Consider the following 24,209-nt stretch of genomic DNA (forward strand, 5'->3'; position numbering starts at 1 on the left):
TGTGTTCAGTGATGAAGTCTCAGATTGTATTGTAATTTCCCGTGGCAGGACACCACATTAACCATGTTTTTCTTTCTTTCACCACATTTGTCAGCCATAAAGCTTTTTGGCAGCTGAGTGAAGTGCTGACCTCCTGTCTCTTGTTTGCCTGGTTGCATTGACCTGCTCTAATATCGACCAAGCCATGTCTTTTAATTTACCACCTTTTTTTAGAAAGAGAGGGGGTGGAGGGGTGCACACTGAGAGAAAGGGTTAGCATCTTCTGCAAAACAGTCAAGCTGCTGCTCACTGTCACACAAAGCTGATCACTCAGCTCATTAACTTTACTATCTTTAGTAAGTTTGGTACAACTGGTAACAGTATGCTGAAGTCTGGTTTTAAAAAATGACCAAAATGATGTATGAATATTTACAGGATGAATTTCTGATACTCAGAATTGTCTTTTACTGAGGTCAACCTCACTAGCCCAAATGTGTTCTTAGGATTTATAGGGTTAATTTAAAACATTGAAAAAAAACTCACTCTCATACTACTAATAGCTTACATATTAGATATATTATAGTTGCTACTAAATATTATAAAACACATAGTATAGTACAAAACTGTATCCAAAGCCTTTTTAAAATACTCTATATAGCCACCTCGCAACAACTGAATTCTGTTTTATTGCACTAAGTCACTAAAAACCCTTATGCTATAAATGGATTGAAGTCAGAACCTGGTTTTCTTTAAACTGAGGGGCTGATAACTTATTTTCTTAACAGCTAGGCTAAAAGCTAGCTAACAGGCTAAACTGCTCCTCAAATAATATTAATTTACTGAATGATTCACTATAAAACTGCAATATAAAAAATATGTTACTAAAATCTCTTACTTAAAATGTTCATGTTTTTGGTACATACTTATTAAAAGTGGGAAAATAAATGTGTGGCACTGGTTTGATGCTCACACAACACAGGAAATCGCATAGAGGTGCCTGTGGAAATTAGCATTATTGTTGTAGTGGTAATTTGTTGAGCGAAAACTACTTCTAAGATGAAGGTTTCTGCATTAAACCCTGCTATATTATTATAATTTCATTATTATATGACATTTAAAAAGTTGGATTGGGTGAATGTATGTACGTGTTGGCTATCATGACATCACAAAAACCATGAATTTCAAATTAACTGTTTCTGCAGCTTAATTTCCATATATGGACGGTATGGGCTGCGGAGTGAACAGTATGTTGTGAAACTTTAACAGTGTTTACAAATTACATTGAACTTCATTACAAAATAGTGAGTAAAATTTGGTTCTTAATTATATGAACCTTTAACCATACACAATTACATAGTTACAGAATCACTGTTACATTTACATTCCCCATGTTGACACCTTTGCGTCTGCAATTCAGTTTTTTTTTGTTTGTTTTAATGTCAGAAAATGACAAACATAGCCAAAATGTATGACAAAAACATGATGTCAACATTAAAGATGTTTTTTCTTTCTGTAGCACAAGACTGTACACATAATAACTTTTCATCAAATTCAATTCATAATAAAATATCTACCATTAAGAAACAATTAATATAAAAAAAGGTAACATGGGCTGCATTTGACCAAAATCTGCTCTTTGTGTTCTATTGTAAAAACAAATAAGAGAAAAAGTCTTTTCTCTCTTGTGCATGTAGCTGAAGACAGGCTGATATGACACACTCTGTTTCTGTAGAAAAGGAGGGGCTACAGGACGGAAGTGAAGAGTGAGGGAGGGATGAGAGATGGAAAAAAAAAAAAAACCTTCTCTCTCTCAGTCAGAGTGTGAGCAGCTGGTGCTTTAAGTCATGTTGCCTGTGTGTGCGTTTCCACGGTGATGTCTGGCAGGCAGGCACATGCCGAGGCCGCTAGTGGCAGCAGGCAGCGGCACAGGAGCAACCTAAGCGAAGCCAGCGAGCCAGATTTCCCCCCCAAACTCTCACCCATGTACCCAGAGGAGGGGGGCATTTCCTCCACTGTCCACTTCCTGGATGGAACTTATGACTATCACACCCCGGCCTCTAACACCGGACCAGCCACCCTGGGCTTCTATCCGCCGCCCCCGGACTCCCAGCTGCCCCCGGCCGAGGGAACTCTGCAGCCCCTGGCCAGCGGGTCAGTAAGTCCTCTGGTGTTCATGTCCTCCAGCCCCCAGATGTCCCCCTATCTGACCCATCCTGGGGGTCAGCAACAGGTGCCCTATTACCTTGAGACTTCAGCCAGCTCCGTCTACAGGTCAGAGTGGCTTTGTGGGTTTGTGTCATTTTTGTCATTTTGTTAGATCACTGTAAGTCTGTTCAAAACTGAGGAGGCTTAAATTGTCATTTATCATCATATTATCAGTTACACTAATATGTTCTCGATTGCAGCTCTTTAAAACAAGCAGCAAAATTTTGTTAAAATGCAAATTCAAAACAGTGTCATGCAGAGTGGTTTGATGCGAAGTGGTTAATTTGTAGAGAAACATACTGACTCTAATTTCTTTACAGTGGTGGTGATAGGAACCAGGGGTGCTGATGTCTACAACACAAATATAGCCATTTTATTTAATATCCAAAACTACCAACATACACAAGTCTTCTGAGGTTTATATGTAATGTTGATGATAGTAAAATAGTGGTAAATCTGGAAAAAATTCTTTGGTGACTATTTTGCCTTAGAACACCCTTAATGTATCCCTCCGCCATGAGCAGATTAGAATACATTGATTTAAATACATTTTAGACCATAACATATCTTAAAACTACTGTAGAACAATGTCTCAGACATTAGGCTAAGTATTCATAACCATTTAATGTAATAACTTTCTGTGATGTAGCTTTTAAAGGCTTAAACTTTTCAGACGTCTTGTTCATATCACTACCACTGTGAACAATTCTGACTTACCAAGTTTCTCTAAAATTAAGTATTTTGCACCAAACTACTTTGAATCACTTTGTTTACATCTTACCCATTTAATTATGCAGAATTCATAAGTACATAAGTTCATAAGTACAAGGTAAGATGTTTTCTTCTGATTTTAATTTAGTAAGAAGTTGTTGTAGTTGTTTTCTGCAGAAAGGAAAAACCGGCATTTACAATTTGGCTCTGTATTTGTCATTTTGGAGGTTCAGCATCAATATGAAAATAAAACAGTAGTGCAGAATCGAACCTGCGAATATGTTAAATGGAAATGTAGTTTATTAGGTATTATATATATCTAATTCTATAATTATTAAAAAATAAAGGAAAATAGTAATGACCAAAAATGACTCAATTCTAGACCTCAAAGTGTTAATTTGAATGCAAGTCATTTGAACTAGAACTGAATGGAAGAGACTTACCGAGAAAAGGACATCATAGTAGGTCCATCTTTACTGATCTACAAGTAGTGCTGTAATGAAAGGGGCATGCTGGCAGGCTGCATGTGCAACAATCATCTGTCACCAAGACAATTAGGGGTCAAAAACAAGCAAGCAGGTACACAAAAGGCAAATGGATAGGCAAAAACTAGTAAACAAAGCTAGGGTCAAGGACAGGAAAAAACCAATACAGGAAAACTCAGTTTGACAAACAAAGACTACAGACTATGAAGCCAAACTCAAAGGTGTATGTATGTGACTTAATAAGTTTGTAAACTACCTTCAGGTGTGTGAAATGATGGAGGGGTAGAGTCAGGGAGAAGCAGAAGCTGGAATGAGCCATTCCTGACTGGGAAGGTCAAAAGAGTCTCCCTAGGGTGTGGTTTGGGGATAGGACATTACGACAAGTGATTTTTTTTGTTTTTGAGCTGGTAATATCTGAGCAAATGGAAACCTGCTAACATACTCTTTGTTTATTTAGCCCGTCCTACAACAAAAAACTTCGCTGTGAAAAGCGAAGCTTCTTCACGCCTCAGTTCCAGCTCACTGAAGCCTTGTGTCTGAATGAGCCGCTTTCATGTGTTTCATGGTTTGTTCTTTTCTAGGATAAGTTTCATTGCAAGCATGAACTTTGGCACACTGACTCAGAGAAATGTGTCCTCCTTATTAGGCTTTGTTACATTCCATCTGATGTAATATACATCTTTGCTGCAATGCATTTTTTGCTGTAAACATTTATATTAAATTATATCTTTTAAATTATTAAATTATATCTCTTTTTATATTTGTAATCTAAAATAGATCAAACACAGCTTTCATACTGGTTATGTGTATAAAATGAATGAAAGGGTAGCTTTCAGAGAGTTTTATGAGTGGAAGAGCAGCATATGGTCCGTAAGGGCGGATTCTGTTTTTAAACCTTGAGAAAAGAACAATATGTGAAAATAACAGGAGCGTGCAGCAATATCATGTCCTGTTTGAAGGAGAAAGAGAGAGAAAGAGAGTAGATAGTCTTTGATAGGCACAGTTACTACACTGTGTAGCACATGCTAAGCAAATTTCTGTCTGTATTACTTTGTGACGCACAAGCCAACTGCCTTACTCTGAGTTTTTTGGGATTTTTGACAGACATTAATTTGAACATTTTAGTATTTAACTGTTGCCTACTTATTGTATACTATATGACATAGAATATATGTCCAAAAGCATCCAGACATCTGTTCTAATTACTGAATTCAGCTACTTTAGGTTCAGTTGTGCACATCATCTCCATACAAAAAGACATTGATCAATAGAATGAGATGCTCTGGATCAGTCACAATGCCACTAGGAGGGTATGAAGCCCCCAAACATTGGGGCGTTAGTCTGTGGAGCAGTGGAACTGTATTCTCTGAAATGACAGAACTCCATTCAATAGCTTTGGGATGAGTTGGAGTTGCATTTGTGATCCAGAACTAATCATCCAGCATCAATGCTTGACCTTACTAATGCTCTTGTGGCTGAATGTCATCAAATCCTCTGTTGTTACTGCAGCAAAGGGAGACAAACTCCCTATTTATACCCTTGATTTCAGAAGAAGGTGTCAACAAACTTTGGACATATAGAGCATCATGTAGAGTTAAAGAGTAAAGCTTGTATGTTTCTTATCTTAAATATGAGGCAGGATGAAAACAGCATCTTGAGTAAATAAAGCTGTGAGCTATAAAGCTGAGAGCTGATCATGTCGGTGTTTGATGCCGGATGTGGTCCAGTCTGTCTCAGATGTTTTGCAATAATGTGATGGACAACAGAATTAAGCTTAAAATAAATATTTACGAACACTAGAACAAGAGGTCAAAGGTGAACAGGGCCACATCTCGTGTGACCCTGTTTGATGTCACGTACGAAGATGTGATGTGCTCAGGCTTTACTGTCTGTTCTGGTATTATTTAAGTATGTTATCCTTTATCAACAAAAGTTTGTAATCAATGTTTTCAATAATGTCAAAACAACTTTGTTGCATTTACATGAAGTAATATGATGCTAATACAGTGCAGCTGCCCATTTCTAAAATACTTAGTAAGAAACTGTGGAATTTAGGAATAAACAGAGCTGTAGATAATTCTGTAATAACCAAGAAGGCCGTGTGACAATCAAAATGAAGTTACAGCCCTGTTTCCAAGAAAGTTGGGACGCTGTGCAAAATGTAAATAAAAATAGAATGTAATTGATAATGTGCAAATCATTTAAACTCTATATTCAATTTAAAATAGTACAAAGGCAACACATCAAATCAGACAGTGCAACAATTCAAGAATAATGTTTCTTACCCTAAAATAGCAAAGGCCTTGGTGATTTCATCATCTACAGTATAAAAGATCATAAAAAGATTCAGAGAATCTGGAGAAATCTCTTTATCTCTTTTGGGTCATCAGACAGCACTTCATTAAAAACTAACACAATTCTGTAGTGGAAATCACTGCATGGGCTCTAGCTTACAAAGAAGAAACCATATATAAACAGGACCCAGAAACACTGCTGCCTTCTCTGGGCCTGAGCTTATTTAAGATGGACTGAGGTGAAGTGGAAAAGAGTCCTGTGTTCCAACGAATCAAACCTAGAGATTCTATTTGGAAAAGTAAATAAAATGACTTTGCTTGTGCTGTAGACATGGTGACCCCTGGTTCCTATCATCACCACTGTAAAGAAATCGAAAGAAGTCGATGCGTTTTTCTACAGTGAACCATTTCACATCGAACCACTCTGAATAACTTTGTTTACATTTCAACTATGCAGGAAATTTGAAAAATTGGTAGAATTTCATTTTTTTGTGTCTTAGCTTTTCTGTAAGTTAGGACTCTTATAGAATCTGTCTTCTGGTATCTTTCTGCAGGTCCAGTGTGTTAGTGAATCAGCAGGCAGGGGTGCGAGACGAGCTGTCTGGCGCCACCAACAGGCAGGACATGTACGCTGCAGCAGGAGCCTCTGGGGCATTTGAGATGGCAAAGGAGACACGCTACTGTGCTGTGTGCAGTGACTACGCTTCAGGATATCACTATGGAGTGTGGTCCTGTGAGGGCTGCAAGGCCTTCTTCAAGAGGAGCATACAAGGTGAGCCAGTTCATTCAGCAGTTGGGGTGGGGGGATCAGCCTAATCTATCTGCTTCATCAAAGAACAGAAAAACCCAGGACTTAAAGCCATTTCTAATAGAAGCCAATGCACACATGCTTCACCACCCTCCCTTTAGCTTGTATTATAAAAGTGTTTCAAATCAACATGTTTTCTGTTCTTATAGGAAAACACATTGAAATTGTTTTCTGTGGTAATCAACCACATGCCACAGATACAGCAGATAGAGATTAAGTTGAAAAACATTATTTCTTTGACATTCATGGACCTGACATCTGGTCCAGACTTACTTTCCTCACTTCTGAAACATCATAGTAATGCAATTAGTACTAGATAGATAGATAGATAGACAGACAGATACTGTATTGATCCCAAAGGAAATGTAGCAGCCAGTAGCAGTCACACAACACAGGACAGTTATAATAATACGAGTGATACAATGTAAACAGAAGAATATGTACAAAAAAACCTATCTACAGGAATATATGTACAACTACAAATATACAAAAAGTATGCAATACAAAGGAGTCACTAAATTAGCAGTATAAGCGTATAAAAAAAAGAAAATGTAAGGAAAAAGTGAAAACACAGTACGCAAAAGACAGAGCTACTAGAAAGGCTGCCACCCATAGCTCTGCCGGAACTCTATATTTATAATAGATATAGTTAGAATATTTGTAATATTTTAATGCAGTAGTTACTGGATAATAAACTTTAGGATGTGAACATGTGTGAAGTTTAAGGGGTTAAGTCTCTAGATTAGAGTATTTATAAGCCCATATCTTTTGAAAAAGATATCCCCGGTCCATACAGTCCATATCTGACAGCCAAGCTGCTAAACTGCCTGTTACCAAACCTCATTCTGCACATGTTACAACAGCATGGCTCCATTGTAAAAAGTCTGGGTGCTAAACTGGCCTGCCTGCAGTCCAGACCTGCCACCCATTGAAAACATTTGAAAAACAAAAATACAAAAAGGGAAACCCTGAACAGTTGAGCAGCTGCAATCCTATATCAAGCAAGAATGGGAAAACATGTTATTTTCAAAACTACAGCAGCTGAGAATGTTTTGGCCTAAAATGTCTAAAAATATGTCATATGCAAGCACTATTAAAGTTTGAGAGAACGCTCTTTCTACAGTCCATACAGTCCATATGGGAAAACTAAGCTGCTAAACTGTCCACATCATTTGTTAATTTCACCATAGAAGAAGTTAATCTTTAATATTTACCTAGTGCAATAGCTGTTCTTTCAATGTCTACACAATTTACCCATAAATAAAATACATTATAACAACATGACTATCACTCAGAGTAAGTAAACTGAAAGACGAATATGCGTATGTAGTACTCTTTTGAATCATATAAAGTCAACGCATTACTCTGTGAGCAAAGCCTTTCAGCTGTCCCTCCATTACAAGACAGAAAATCATGGCTATGTTTAGCTGAACTGAAATTCTCTGAAAAGAAAACATCAATATTGTCTCCTAAAACCCATTACACTCATTAATGAAAGCAAAGGCAGATACCTCATCTGGTACCATTCACATATTAATGCATTTAATACACAGGACGCTCAAATGTGCTTTTAATACAAGCAACCACAACCACATTTCTTTGATACTTAATCAAAGGACAATAATATGGTCTTCAACTTCATTCATATGTTGCAATCTCATTTAAATCTAAACGTTTACAGCATCAGAAATGGTCACTTGCCTCTAAAACCCCCAACCACAGTTATTATGGTGGTGTGGAGAGGAGGGGTGATTCAGACTAATGGGGGAGAGGAATGGTAGATGTTGCTGAACCGTCCTTGACAGTGATGCTTCCAGCTTTTCTCATCCATCTGCTGCTCTTCATCTTTCTCAGCTGGTACAATAGGGAACTCTGTAATAGACGTTAGTAAAAGCTGCGGGATACTGATGGAAGCCAGATGCTGAATAGGCCAGTCAGAACATATGGAGGAAAGCAACAAAGTGGTGGTGTTGATACCCATGAAAGGGCAAAAAGATTTCTTTTACAGAAAATTCTTATAACATATAGATACTTATATGTTTAACTAGAACAATTCAATCTTAGATATTGTTTTATCTGCTATCTGAGTTTTTCACATATTCACACTAACATGTTGCTATAGTAGCCGTTGGTTTTCATGGTTTTAATTATTATTTTCACTCTAATGTGCTTCTAACGCTGCCTTTCATAGATCTTATGATATTTCTCACTGTTACTCTGATAAGCTTCTAACAGCAATCATCATTTATCATTGGTTAATCCAAACGTATTAAACTAATCATACATACATACAAACATACGTACATGTTCTAAACCGCTTATCCTTCTGGGTCTCGGGGGGGTGGGGTGTGCTGGAGCCTATCCCAGCGGTCATTGGGCAAAAGGCAGGATACACCCTGGACAGGACACCAGTTCATCACAGGGCTTAAACTAATCATATCATTATATTTTTACTTACGTATATGTAATGCATATGGCTCATATTATTACACATAGATACTCACTTATTTATCATTCATATGGGACATATTATTACATACAGTTACATGTAGGGTCTGTGCAAAAGATACAGCACATTTTATACTTTGTTTTTTTTTCCTATATGTTAAACTTTGCATATAGATAGAAATTGTGCTCTAAATTTCCAGAAAAATACCATATTTAAGTTTGTTCACTTATTTTCTTATTTTCACTTATTTTAACTTGAAAAATCTAGAAAACATCATTTGACCGATACTTGCATACTACTGCACAGTCTTGGTGCCGTAGTGATGGTTTTTTTCTTATTTGTCAAACTTTCCATTCAAAGCTATTTTCCAAGCACTTTTCATTTAAAGCATAAGATGAAGTATGGTCACCGTGTGTCAGTTCATTATGTTTCACAGCTGTGTTGAATTTTAACTGCACCAGGTGAATGGATAAGTGGATAATTAAAGTAGTTACGTTGTGCTTTTTCGGCAAGTAGAAAGTTAGAAAGGTGAGCTTGATAACTACCAGCTAATTACAGACAATCATGAGACAAATGACAGTGTGGTTGGTGAGTACAAGATGACTAATTAGGCCTATATGGTACATAGCAGGCATGTACACTAAAATGAAAAGCAATAACATAAAGAGAACACTTTTTTCAGTTTTAAGTACAAAGAATTTACTTTTATTAACATTGCATTCTTAGTATTTGCTGAAGTAAATTCTATGTTATTGGTTTCTGAGAGTTGTGAGTGTGTAATGTGACTGCTAGCTTGGAAGTGCAATGAAGTGAACAAAGGAAATAAATTGCCTATATGCTGGAACATACGTACTGCCTCTTTACGTGCAGTACACACTCAAATACATCAACCTTGCCAAACTCTTCTGGAGTACAGTGAAGAGAGAGACAGCAGTAAAAGCAGTAAGGAGGTGAATCTGTGTCAGGGCCACTAATGAGCTGCACTCTTACCCTCAGTGCTCTGTGGGGCTGGTCTGAGATCAGTATAAACAGTTTGCATTTACACTGTTGGTTTGGTTTCTGTCCAGGTCACAATGACTATGTGTGTCCAGCAACCAACCAATGCACTATCGACAGGAACCGCAGGAAGAGCTGCCAAGCATGCCGTTTACGCAAATGCTATGAAGTAGGCATGATGAAAGGAGGTGTGTATGAGTAAGATACAGTCTACACAAAAACACGTTTGTTTTTATAAGACATAGGTTCTACTTTCAAGGCATTCATGTATAAATCTCATATGCACACATAACTATGTTTAAATAAATATGTTTTATACACACACACATACATATATATATATATATATATATATATATATATATATATATATATATATATAGGACCCCCATGGACCCTCACAGAGCAGGGACTATTTGGGTGGTGAATCATTCTCAGCACTGCAGTAACACTGACGTGGTGGTGGTGTGTTAGTGTGTGTTGTGCTGGCCTGAGTGGATCAGACACTGCAGTGCTGCTGGAGTTTTTAAACACTGTGTCCACTCACTGTCCACTCTATTAGACACTCCTACCTTGTCAGTCCACCTTGTAGATGCAGAGTCAGAGTCAGAGACGATAGCTTATCTGCTGCTGCACAGTGTGTTGTCCACAGTCCTCTAGTCCTTCATCAGTGGTCACACGACGCTGCCCACAGGACGCTGTTGGCTTGATATTTTTGGTTGGTGGACTATTCTCAGTCCAGCAGTGACACTGAACTGTTTAAAAACTCCAGCAGCACTGCTGTGTCTGATCCACTCAGACCAGCACAGCACACACTAACATACCACCACCATGTCAGCCTTACTGCAGTGCTGAGAATGGTCCACCACCCAAATAGTACCTGCTCTGTGGGGGGTCCTGACCACTGAAGAACAAGGTAAAAGGGGGCTAACAAAGTATGCAGAGAAACAGATGGACTACAGTCTGTAACTGTAGAACTACACAGAAGTGCACCTATATAGTAAGTGGAGCTGATAAAATGGACAATGAGTGTAGAAACAAGGATCATGGTCATAATGTTACATGTGCGTGTTAAATGAATTTTAAAAGCAGACTCCATTCACTTTCCCAAGTACATTTTTTTGAGAGTGTAGGATTGATGTTGAACTCTTGACACCATGTTTAAGAGTATTTTTTAATAAAAGCTTTTAGGTTAGTTTACATGAGAAATTCCTCCAATTACGCTCACTCTTTTTCAAGGACAAACAGAGCTTACTCCTACTGTATATGAGTGTGTGCTTCCCCTGCAACATCCTAGCAAAAAAAAATAAGGAAACACATAACCCCTTAAACTGTCGGCTTATTTATTCAGTCGTTTATCTTAGACATTATTCAGTAACTACAACAAATTATTCAGTATCTGCTAAGAAACTTACGTGTAGGTTATGTAGTTATGAGAGCAAGGATTTGAAGTAAAGGCCCTTGCAGTTTACCTGTTATTTCACACTTATAAATTAAGAAATTTGTGCATTGTATTCTATGCAGTTAGAGAATACAAACCTTAGCATGTAATAAGTCTGGGATTTCAAAGGGTTAAGGGTTAATCTGCATCTCTAGGACCAATGAATCGCAGTTCTTTAGATGGTAAAAGCAAACAGAAGAAGAAGGCAAAATCTTCTCATTAACAAACCCTAGTGTACTGTAGTTGGATGCTTTATATACACTCACTGGTCGATTTATTAGAAACCCTTCGATTTTAGCTCAGCCTTTCTTGTGTACAGTCAGTGACCATAGCTCATTTATTTAAGCACAGTGTGTTAGCCATCTTTCATCAATGGTCAGTTTCAGACCACATAGGCCATGTTTCGTGGTTTAAAAATGTTCAAAAAGGTGGTAATATAAATGCATTTTGATTGCAGATATATGTTTTGCACAACATCAGTTTCAATTGATTACATTTTGGGGAAAAAAATAATTTGTTGATGTGTCCAGAATGATGAGCAGAGCTGGAGAGAATAGTCTCCATAGTAAATAGATAACTACTATATATTATTTATCATATGTCTTATTGTTCTAGTCAATATTTAAGCAATAGAACTTGAGAGAGAGAGTGTGTGATTGTGATTGTGATGTGGTTGTAGGTTTGAGTGCTGTAGATCATCACAGTCACATTATTCATCATAACACATGACCATAAATGTTATATTGCTTTTATACAACAGTTCTGCAGAATGAAGAAAAAAGTAAAGCAAAGAAGCCCTGAATATTATATTGAGTGTGTTTTAATATAAGCAGTTCCCTCCGTCAAATAAGTAGTAGCCTTTTACGCTCTACAGATAGAGCCATGTAACTGTCGCAATATCAGGTTCAGTATTTGCTGGAATATCGACAGGCTCAGAATATGATGTGGTCCTGCTGTCACTCTTCTTCAGAATCTGAGCAAACAGGCTGTATTTCAAATACTGTGTTATAGAAGTTGTCAAATACAGAATGGTAGTTATTGTGAAAAAAAGGTGTACAACATTTTTAAATGATCAGATTGTGTTGTCAGAACTAACTTTTATATACATGTAACGTATTGAATAACACATTCAAAAATGCCTTTTGATGTTTATGAAATTTCAGTCTACTTTGTATAAGTTGTCATGCAATGAAATAACAACAGTTCAAATCTATTCTGTGCAAGTTGTTATGAGTGGAGGTATTAGGGAGGTGTTTCTAATAAAGTGGCAAGTGAGTGGAATTACAAGGTAGGTCTTTCTAATAAAGTGGTCAGTGAGTGGAAGAACAAGGTACATTATTCAAATAAAGTGGTCAGTGACTGGATGAACAAGGTAGGTGTTTGAAATAAAGTGGTCAGTGAGTGGAAGAACAAGGTAGGTGTTTCAAATAAAGTGGCCAGTGAGTGGAAGAACAAGGTAGGTGTTTCACATAAAGTGGCCAGTGAGTGGAAGAGCAAGGTAGGTGTTTCAAATAAAGTGGCCAGTGAGTGGAAGAACAAGGTAGGTGTTTCTAATAAGGTGGCCAGTGAGTGGAAGAACAAGGTAGGTGTTTCACATAAAGTGGCCAGTGAGTGGAAGAGCAAGGTAGGTGTTTCAAATAAAGTGGCCAGTGAGTGGAAGAACAAGGTAGGTGTTTCTAATAAAGTAGACAGTAAGCGGAAGTACTGGGGTGTTTTTAATAAAGTGGCCAGTGAGCGTAAGTGCTAGGTTGGTGTTTGTAATAAAGCAGTCAGTGAATGGAAACACAAGGGAGGTTTCTAATAAAGTCTAATAAAGGTTTCTAATAAAATGAAGAGTGAGAGTGTATTCATCATGCAGCATCGCAAGCTAGACCCATAAAGGGGACTGATTAATCTGATCCATTAATTCCTCCTCAGGCCTTCGTAAGGAGCGTGGGGGTCGCACTGTGAGGCGTGGTAGAAGGCGGAGTGGGCTGGAGGAGCGTGAGCGGGGCTACAGTGAGTTACCCACCCGCTCTGAGCTGAGGACAGCCACTCTGCAGGACAGCAAGAGGAGTCGCAGTGCACTCTGTATGAGCCCAGAGCACGTCCTGCTGCTGCTGCTGGGGGCGGAGCCGCCCACACTCTGCTCCCGCCAGAAACACAGCCAACCCTACACTGAAGTCACCATGATGACCCTGCTGACCAGCATGGCTGACAGGGAGCTTGTCCACATGATCGCCTGGGCCAAGAAAGTGCCTGGTGAGGAACATGACATTTTTCTTTCTCTCTGGTAGTTTCTTGCAACTCATTTCAGAATCACAGTGTGTGGTCAAAATGAACTGTTGTATAATTAAGCAGTAAAAAACTCTAGATCATGTATCATCATGAGTAACATCATATAGATCATCACAGCCATGATGCTATTTGCTTTAATGCAGCACCTGCAGTGTTCTTTTGCTTAATTATTTTTTACAAAGTAAAGGAAAAAGGTAAAGCAAAGAAACACTGACAAAACCTCGTATCTCCAAAATGATAACCTTACAGGAAAAAGAAAAAACCTACTTTACTTTTAATGTAAGTCAGTGGAACCAGACGTTTTTTCCAAGTGATTTTGGGTCAGTTTTTTTGGTTCATTCATCAGAAAACTTACACATAATGTAAAGGGCAACAGGCATTTTCAAATTGTCTAAAACTAGAAAATGACAAAAATGGAGATACAAGGTTTTGTTCCGACCGAAGCTATATTTGAATGAGCTCTACTCTGATTGGCTGCACTGTATTGTGCCACATTCAAAAAAAAACAATCCAGGCTGAAACACCCCTTATAACTTCAGTCGTGAATGGGTGGCACTGAACTGAATTAGAATAAGCAGATATACATAAATGTGTTTTCATGAAATCAAAAGAACAATTCATTCAATGCGCTGTTTTTGTAGTTCCAAGGGCACTCCAGCCAAAATAAAAGATGGAACCACTGCTACATGCTTTTTTACCTCCTACATTGGTGCTGCAGTAGTCCAGAGACTGAGGTTTTCTGGGTTAAAGTCTAGGAAAACCATCTGCTGATGATGTGTTTTGATGGTAGGAGGAACTTTTGAAAAACTGCAAGTGTTTTGGGGCAGATATTTTGGAAGTGGGCTGTTTGAAATGTGTTTTTTTTTCTGGTAGCTTATAGCTAACGAAACTGCAAAGAAGCCAAATGTCACTTCTTTATTTATTAACTTCTTCACTAGTGCATTTCTTCATCACCTTTGGGAGGTAGAAAATCATGAACTCAGGCAGTCAGGCTGAGGGATCCAATGCTGTACTACAAAATGCTACATAACCCAACAAATAACATAAAACAAAACAAAAAAAAAGTTCATGTCCATATATGGATTGGGCGTAAACTGTTTGTTCTGAAACTGTTTACATTTCCATAAACAAGTATTTACATTTTACATAGAATGCTTTTTTAAAAAAACAAGGGATTTCCATGGGCCTTTTAAAGTATGGTTAACAGCTTGCTAACCATGAATTGATATAGAGTAATACAGGGAGAAAAAGAACATGATTTTATCAGATATAACAACATGAGCAGACTGCTTTTCAACCAATTGGACTGTGTGGTCAGAACTAACTAAATCATTGGGTAAATACTGTGAAACTAATATGTAGGTTGTGCAGTTATGGGAGTGAGGACTGAAGTGTGGGCCTTCAGAGTGTAAGGGGTTAAGTAATACTTTACAGAGTCAAAGTGTACATATGTGTGTAGTTCCGACTGTTCAGACTGCGGTGATACAGATTCATGCCCTGGGTACCCTTGACGACAGCCTTGCATGTGTGTGTAACCATGGCAGCAGCGCAGGTGGCAAAGCTTCAGATGGCGAGGTGACAAACACAGGAATAAAGAAAATGGGTGTGATTACTGTCACCGGTACTGGGGCATTTCACTTGACCTCCAACTGAGCCCTTACAGGCCCCCTTATACAAGGAGTAAATGGCTATTCCTATTTTCACAGATAAAATAGAAGAAAATGTGACTTGACTGTATCTTAACATGAACAGTTGAGTTGCAGAAATAAAGAGCTCCCCTTAGTATAGTTATTACACAGAGTTAACTGGACCAGGTACTGTGCTGAAAGCATCACCTCAGAACTTTTTTACTGGATCCTGCTATCCTACAGCGCTGAAAACATAATGCATTTTCCTTCTGTACCATGTTGCATTTCCAAGTGAAGTGCAATGTTATTGAATAGAAAATGTTTTGCAACACATGCACTATATAGACAAAAGTACTGGGACCTGGCAGGAGCTTCATGGCATGGTTTTCCATGGCAGAGCAGCTGCAGGCAAGCCTTACATCACAATGCCAAGCGTTGGATGGACTCTGATGCAGTGGAAACGTATTCTGTTGAGTGACGAGTCACGCTTCTCTACCTGGCAGTCTAATGGAAAAGTCTGAGTTTGGCTAATGCCAGGAGAACGTTGCCTCCCTGACTGCATTGTGCCAACTGTAAAGTTTGGTGGATGAGGGATGATGATATGGAGTTGGGCTTGGCCCCTTAGTTCCAGTGAAGGGAAATCTTAATGCTTCAGCAGACCAAGACATTTTGGACAATTCTATGCTTCCAACTTTGTGGTATCAGTTTGGGGAAGGGCCTTTTCTGTTCCAGCATGACTGAGCCTCATTGCACAAACTAAGGTCCATAAAGGCATGACTGGGTGAGTTTGGTGTGGAAGACCTTGACTGGTCCACACTGAGCCCCGACCTCAACCCCATCAAACACCTTTGGGATGAACTAGAATTGAGATTGTGAGCCAGGCCCTCTCGTCCAACATCAGTGTCTGACCTCATTAATGCTCTTCTGGATGAATGGGCAAAAATTCCCACAGACACTCTCCAAAATCTTGTAGGAAGCTCCAGAAGGTCTACTGTATAGGTGTCCCAATACTTTTGTCCATATAGTGTATATCTGGTTCTCTTGTGCTTCAAATCATTGTCTTGCTGCATAACCCAACTGTGCTTGAGCTTGAGGTCACAGAACGATGAGCAGATGTTCTCCTGCATATTTTCTGCTAGAGAGCCGAATTCATCAATACATCAATAATGGCAAATCGCCCAGATCCTGAATTAGCTAAGCATCCCAACACCTCATCAGTCGACAGAACATTATTCCAAAAGGATTGTGGGTCATCAGGGTGTTTATATAAGACAAGTCTTTATGTTTGTGTTAGTTAGCAGTGTTTTTTGTCTTGCAGCTCTCCCATCGCTACTGTTTTCTCCCTTTAGAGATAATGGCCTTAGAAATAGCTCTGTAAATCTTGCTGCACTAATATATTTCAAAAACATTCTTTCTTATCCTTTCTGGAATTTTTTTGAGTGTGTCATAGTGTGCTCCTTTTTGCTGAATTTACATTCAACATTAGATTCATGAGGGATGGCAGTTATCAAGCCTGGGTGTGTCTAATTTATTATAATCAACTAAATTTGATTAATTGGTTGACTGAGTAAGGGGGAAATTACTTTTTCACACAGAGCCAGTTAGTGTTAGATGACCTTTTTTTCTTTCCAATAAATGAAATGATCATTTAAAACTGTGTTTTGTGTTTCCTCTCATATTACATTTTCTTTAAAGGTCTGATTAAGTATTAATTAAGTATTTTTCCACAGATGGTAGCTGAGCGTTTTCTCATTTTCTTAATGATAGGTAAGGGTGGTGGGAAGGGGAGGTGAAACATGATATTATGATCATAATATTACTCTTCCCGTCTGCCGACTCTGGTTAAACTGATATTAGGTACTCTTACATTGTACCTTCCATAATTTGCAAATGTGGAAAATTCAAAAAAGACCTCTCTTCAGAATGAGCGTTATCTTTGTTTCCACCTTTAAGAATGGAGTCTGTGAGTGACACTGAAATATTATCCTGAAATACTATTCAGAACTGTTAGTGTCACTTTTGACATCTAAACTGTTCGCTGATTCTCCCCATTAACTTCTCTAAGCTCTTCTCTGCAGGCTTCCAGGAGCTCTCTCTGCATGACCAGGTGCAGCTGCTGGAAAGCTCCTGGCTGGAGATTCTGATGATCGGGCTCATCTGGAGGTCCATCCACTCACCAGGCAAACTCATCTTTGCGCAGGACCTGATCCTCGACAGGTACAACGTCATCAGAGCCTTCAGCAGTTTAATTATATTTACTGCTCTCAGACTCATGTAGACCTTTTCCAAACGTCTTCATGCACTCATATCTGAAATTCATCTAGTAAATAATGATTAGTCATTTATAAGTGTTGATTCATAAACAAACATCAGAAGCTTACATAGTTTAGGATTTAATGTTAGAGGTTATATCTTCATCCACTGGTTACACTCTCAAAAATAAATGTGCATATTTTAACACATTTTGTCGTGTTATTTTAAATATGTGTCAGTAACATTGAATGCATTTTCCTGGACACACATATGTAACACAGGTTGAATTATAAGTAATACATAATGTGTTGACCATAATTATTGTCCATTTAAGGACACCACCTCTGTTTTGAGAGTGTACACAGTTTTCTGATGTAGAGAAATATAAAATGCTATAGTAAAAGGCAAAAAGAACTCACTTAAATTTTTACATTTTTATTATTTTGTGCTTCTCTGCACAGTGCTGTCATACATGTTTTGAATCAATGTTTTGAGTAATGTAAAACCAGTTTGTTTGCCGATAAACGTGAGAAAATTCAAATAATTCATAGGAAATTTTAAACTCTAAGAAGAAATTAAATGTGTCTGGAATGATGAAGAGATTTGCAGATGATTCTAAAAGATCATCTACAAAATAGTAAACATCGGAATATTTTATTGCTGTGTTTATCATTGAGTAACATCTCGCTGTTCCCAAAGTACTTGAAGTATTGGAGAAATATGTATAAAAAACATGTATACACATTTAAAATGTGTAAAATAGCTTATAATCCTCAAACCTACTGTTTTTGTAGCACTCACTGACTACTTTATTAGACTTGTTGCCATCAATTGTCATGACAAATGTCATGTTTGACAGCATGACAGCATATGACATGTTTGATGCTATGTAGCAGGATTCAAGTATTCTTACTGAGAGGTGATTCCAAAGTTTTGAACACTACATCTGTTGGCCAGAAAGCCGGCGAATGTCACTGTGCTCTGGGTTTTTTTTCCCATTTCCTGCTTTTTTTGTGATGCTGCATAAGACCCGCTGTGCGTGGTGTATCCTGAGGGAAGTCGCAAAATAGGACAGAATGATTATTAGCAAAAAAATTAGGTTGCTAAAAGCCCAAGAATGCTATTTGCAGAGAACCCACTGCTCCTCTCCAAAAGGCCATGTCACAGGTATATCTAATTAAGGCGGATGTGCTTGGGAACAGGGCCTGGAGCAGAGGCAGAGGAGGGCCAGCGTCATCACTGCCTGAGGAGGCGAGAATTTAATCAAAAACACACAGGTACGGTGGAGATTTAAGAGATGGCATAGTGCTTTTGAACAAGCGTGCAGAGAATGAGAGAGAGAGAGAGAGAGAGAGATTCGGAGAGGCATTAAAGACTGAAAGGATTAAAGTGGAGCTGAAGAGAGAGAGAGAGAGAGAGAGAGAGAGAGGGAGAAAGGAGGGGAGAGAGCGGGAGTGGGGAGATTGCCCTTTACAGGTACAGCGTGTGCTTTCCGGCTGTAAGTAAATAGTGTACTCAGTGGCACCCAGCCCACCTCTTTCCACAAGAAGTGTAGAGACGGGGAGAGAGAGAAGAGATGGAACCAATTTTAGGGTGCAAATCTGCTAACAGCCAATAAGACAGAGCTTTTCCCTCTTGCAGCACCACTCACTTGCTGAATGGATAGAGAGGCACAGATGCAAACAGTGGTCATTCCAAGAATGTTACTGCTGGTCAACTGCAGTGTTAAGACTGACACTATTGTTGTTCCGCTGTACATTTAATTTGCATTTCAGAATTATTTATTTATAATCTTAGTCAGTTTTTGGGGTGTATTCATTTACAAAATTCAGAATTCAATTCAATATAATACGATATGGGGGTATTTTAATTTAATACATTTTTCAATACAGCAAAGTTTTATTAAACTACTTTATTTGCTCCAGTCTGTTAACTGTATTGTTCAATACCTGTACGTACTGAACTGAGAGGCTCATTTTGAGAAACACGAAAATAGTTTTAAATCATTTTTAATCTCATAAAACCCTTCCAAAACTTCAGACATCTGTGTGCTTATGCTATTTCAAACATGACGGGTACTGAAAACAAACCGAAGACTTGAGGCAATGGCAATGGATAGCAATGGTTGCTAAGCAGTGATTGAAAAACATCAGAATCAGGCAGAGCTCGGCAGAATTTGATTGGCCATAACTGTGACAGCACTTGTAATAGCTAAATATTCTATCCCCACTTGATTGAGTAGGCTTATGATACTTGCGGCTGCTCCCATGAGAAGGCACCTGAATGAATGGAGAAAAAATCCTTCTAAAACAATTGAAGTCCAGACCTCAGGGTTCTTTTTACGGTGATGGCTGTACTCACTGAACCTGTAAAGACTACATGCAGTAGAAAAATTTTAATCAAATTCAGTTAATAAAACAACCCCTTTTTTGCTTACAAACAGTAATGTGCATCAACTGAAATTTCTGGGTCTTCACTTAATTTTGACAGAATGTGTGCTTATTTGAATGAGCTGTTAGTGAGAAATTATTAAATGAATTGCAATAAGAGGCATTTCAAGGTGCATTTACAATGGGTGTGGGATGTGGGGGATAATGGTGCAATGATGAAACAATTTGTAGGATTATATGAAAAGAGAACAATGACACTGACTGAAAGGGCCAATAGTGATCAGAAAACACTTCCCGCAGCATTTGGAGATCTGGGGGATTTCCAGTCCCGACAGCTACACCTAGAACTATAAAATTTTTTAACAATCAGTCAGAGATACAGCTGTGCCAGTTCACTTGTCATTGTTTTTTTTTTTTACTTTAATAGCAAAACAGCAAAATAAGACCACTAGAGTGATTCAGGCAATTGTGTGTAACCAGGTACCCACTGAGTGCATAAAATAAACTGTTTGGAGACACTTTGTCCTTCTAGGTAATGTTTATTTTTCATTAAGAGAAAATACCTTCTATAAACATAAAGCAGCTGTGTGCCAGTATTTTTGGAATACAGGGTGATTCAAAAAGATTCATTCAAATTTAAAGCGCCATATTTTTACAGCCGTGAGGTGCCTAGGAACCAATCACATACCAATTGAAAGAGGGGGCCTTAGAGTTTCTGACTGTCACTGGAAGATGGCTCCCTTCAGTCTGCGAGGAGATGGTGACCCCTGAGCAGAAAGCGTTTTGCATTCTCCACTTCAATAAGAGTGAATACGTCATAACTGTGCAACGTGGTTTTGGTCGGCAGTGAACCTCCAACAGCTCAGAGCGTTCGTCATTGGTTCCACAACACTGGATGATCTCCGAAATCACGTTGAAAGAGCCGTGAGAACAGTGACACCCGACATGCTCAGTCCAGTATGGGATGAATTAGACTATCGTGTTGATGTTGTCCATTACAGCTGGAGGAGGTTCATATTGAGCACTTGTAAAATTACATCATAAACTTTATGCTCATTTAAACCATTTACAGTTTACTGCATTGTTCCGTAATGATTTACAAGTGAAATAAATAGTTTTGAAATCGGATGAATCCTTTGGAATCCTGTATATATCTTTAACACTAAGTGTCAAAAGCAGTTTTGTCTAAATAATGATTTTAGAGTTGTTTTTCTTCTAACAATGACTGTAGAGTTTTCTTTTCCAAAAGTGGTTTAAACAACTGAAAAATTTAGTGCTGAGATCACAACAAAGCGATAAATGCTTGGGCTTTGACATTATTGTCAGTGTGGGGCAGTGTTTTTTCTTCAGTTTAGCAGTTTTTGAAAGTGTCCATAAACTTTGGACTAGTGTTGTACTTTGCAGGCTGCTACATTAAAGCTCTGCCTCTTGCCTTGTAGGAGTGAAGGGGACTGTGTGGAGGGCATGGCGGAGATATTTGACATGCTTCTGGCCACTGTGTCTCGCTTCCGCGCCCTCAAACTCAAGTCAGAAGAGTTTGTGTGTCTCAAAGCCATCATACTGCTCAACTCCGGTGAGTTCAACAGCACAGGGCAACTGCAGAAAAACACACACACAAAAACATTACCTGCCAATGGAGTGAGATACTACATGGTCTAACTCTTTGCTGTGGAGTTCGGAGGGAGTTTAGTTTACTAGATTACTCACTGACCTTGGCCTTAAAAGCCGTTGTCTTGTTTTCAGTTCAGGGAGTCAGTTAGAGTCTGCTGGCCAAAACATTAGCACATCCATGTTCTGTGTTCTTCTGTCTTGTGCTTACTTAGGTTTTATATGTGCTCTGTGACACTACATTAAAGACCATATTACCACCATTAACAAGTAAGCAGCTTGGCCTTCATCTACCCCAACTGATCTCTTTTTCTCTCCCACTCCTCCTTCTCTGTGGTAATCAGGTGCGTTCTCTTGCTGCACCACGCCTGGCGAGCCCTTGAGGGACGGCTTCATGGTGCAGTGCATACTGGACAACATCACTGACGCGCTCATACACTACATCAGCCAATCGGGCATCTCAATGCAGCTCCAGTGCCGCCGGCAGGCCCAGCTCCTCTTGGCGCTCTCTCACATCAGACACATGAGGTGGGGCAAGAGAGAGGTCGCACTTCCATATGATTATATGATAGGGACAGTTCAAAAGTCCAGAGACAGGAGCTAATTAAATCTATTGTGTGATTACCACATAGAAGCTTGACCATGCAGAAAAAATATACATGGGCATCTATTTTTTATAAGTGAGATACATTTTAAATATATTGTTTCATTTCAAAATGTATTCCAAACACTAAGCAAAACATACATTTATACATTTTCAAATTTATTCGACCTACATTTTAGAAGTATTTCTTTTCAACGTGGGTGTCATTCAGCATTTGTTTTCATTGGCCTTGCCTCACTGTTTGGGGCGTGGCCATAATATGAAATTCAAGCACATGGTTAGTTTTTGTTAACACGCCGTAAACAGGTCATGGCGGATCTCATACGCTGTCATAAGTTGTGGTAGCTGATTATGTCCAGTAATATAACAAGGTCATGTTACCATTACTGGTCCTTGTTATGACAGATGTCATGATGGTTGATGTCTTGATGGGTAACTAGAGCACACTTTTTACCAGTAATGATACTATGACACTGTTTATTAAAAAACATATTACTGAACATAATGTGTCATGACCGCATAAAACAGGGCATGTTTATGGCATGGTTATCAATGTTGCCAACTTTTTGCAAGCATAAGGATAAGGAAGAGGCGAAATCAACATGACTTATCTTGTATACTTTAAAAGATGATTGGTTGGCTGATGAAAACCAAAATCTTTAGAAAATTGTATTTAACGATTTGACAAAGTGGGACACTTTTGTGGGACGAAAGTCTGTTTGAGGTGGCTTGATAACTTGAAATTCTAGTCTGACTGACTATATTTGTAGTAACGGGGGGAGTTGTGTAAATTTGATTTCATACCATCACTTCAGTGCAGCAGGATCTACTCATATACTCATAAACGATTTGTATTTTAACCTGCTACCAATTTACAAGATGAGAAGATAAAAAGAGGGTAGTTAATATTTTGTGGTAGTGTTGTCACCAATAAAAGACCAAGATAAAAGACCGAGATCTAAGGTTCTGGAAAACAACCAGCTTTTGTACAAGTGTATATTCTTTTATTCACATAGTATCTTACATTTTTGCCAGTGACATGTTTGTATTTCTCTGCTCCCCCTGAAGCAACAAAGGTATGGAGCACTTGTACAGTATGAAGTGCAAGAACAGGGTTCCACTGTATGATCTTCTGCTAGAGATGCTGGACGCTCATCGGCTTCACTCCTCAGGCAAGACGCCCCCTAACTGGGCCCAAAGCGAGAGGGGCCTCCCCTTCCACTAGCCAAAGCAACAGCAGCGGCCTCTCCCACATGCCCCGGCGGAGCCAAATCCAGCACGACATGACAGAAGCCACGGACCCTGAAACCACAGCTGATGACTCCAGTTCCATATACTGAGAAATTTATTTTTTAAGCTGGAGTCATGTAAGTGTGGCCTGTGAGAAAATTACCAATCAGGTCAATGGCAGCAGTTTTGAGATGTCTGAGGTCATGTTTGGAGATAAGGTCCTTTCAGCTGAAGATTCTGGCTGAAGGTAGATCTGTCCAGGTGTGCACAGGCCTTCAACCAAGTCCAGATTGAGGTCTCCCCCCATAACCAATGAGACGTGTGAAGGAAGCTAGATTATCCTTCAGATGTATCTTTTGGCAGAGCTGTGTTGATGTAACATGGTCTTAAAGCCAACTGGACTAGAACCTAGAAAACGAATCGGCTGTAGTTTTCTGTATATGACTCAAGGACTGAAAAACTGTACAGTGGAAAAATAATTTACTCTGTAACTAACAGAACATGCATCTGTTCAGCGCTGCAGTCTTACAAATGCCGCTAATTTCTACATTTGTGGCTCACCTATAACAATGGAGGAAATTCAATCACGACTTGCAACAGCTTTCAACTGAGCTGAGATTCATAGAGAAGAGTAATTTAATGACCAACAGTGTTACTTTTAATGCAGTGTCACAGTGCTTCAGTTTTTATTCTCACTGCTGCACTAATATGCCAGCCTGTCAGAATAAGGGTACAAATGTGAAATCAAAAATGCTTATAAGGTGTGTATTGCTCTTCTCTCAGTATTGTAATAACTATTCTGAAGGAATGTATGCCTTAAAATAATTGTATATTCGTTTTGGTGTTTAATT

General features: G+C 38.8%; 1 protein-coding gene across 1 annotated transcript; it reads left to right on the forward strand.

Moving 5' to 3' along the window:
- Positions 1–1,578: 1,578 nt before the first annotated feature.
- On the forward strand, positions 1,579–24,196 carry esr1 (estrogen receptor 1). Its single transcript, XM_036582011.1, is given in 9 exon segments — positions 1,579–2,250; positions 6,229–6,446; positions 9,999–10,115; positions 13,286–13,609; positions 17,352–17,490; positions 21,356–21,489; positions 21,869–22,052; positions 23,197–23,334; positions 23,336–24,196. Coding segments are annotated over 9 exon segments (1,785 nt in total). The 5' UTR covers positions 1,579–1,852; the 3' UTR covers positions 23,469–24,196.
- The last annotated feature ends 13 nt before the right edge of the window (positions 24,197–24,209 follow it).

This window comes from Colossoma macropomum, unplaced genomic scaffold (assembly GCF_904425465.1).
Source record: "Colossoma macropomum unplaced genomic scaffold, Colossoma_macropomum, whole genome shotgun sequence".
In the NCBI taxonomy this organism is placed as follows: Eukaryota; Metazoa; Chordata; class Actinopteri; order Characiformes; family Serrasalmidae; genus Colossoma; species Colossoma macropomum.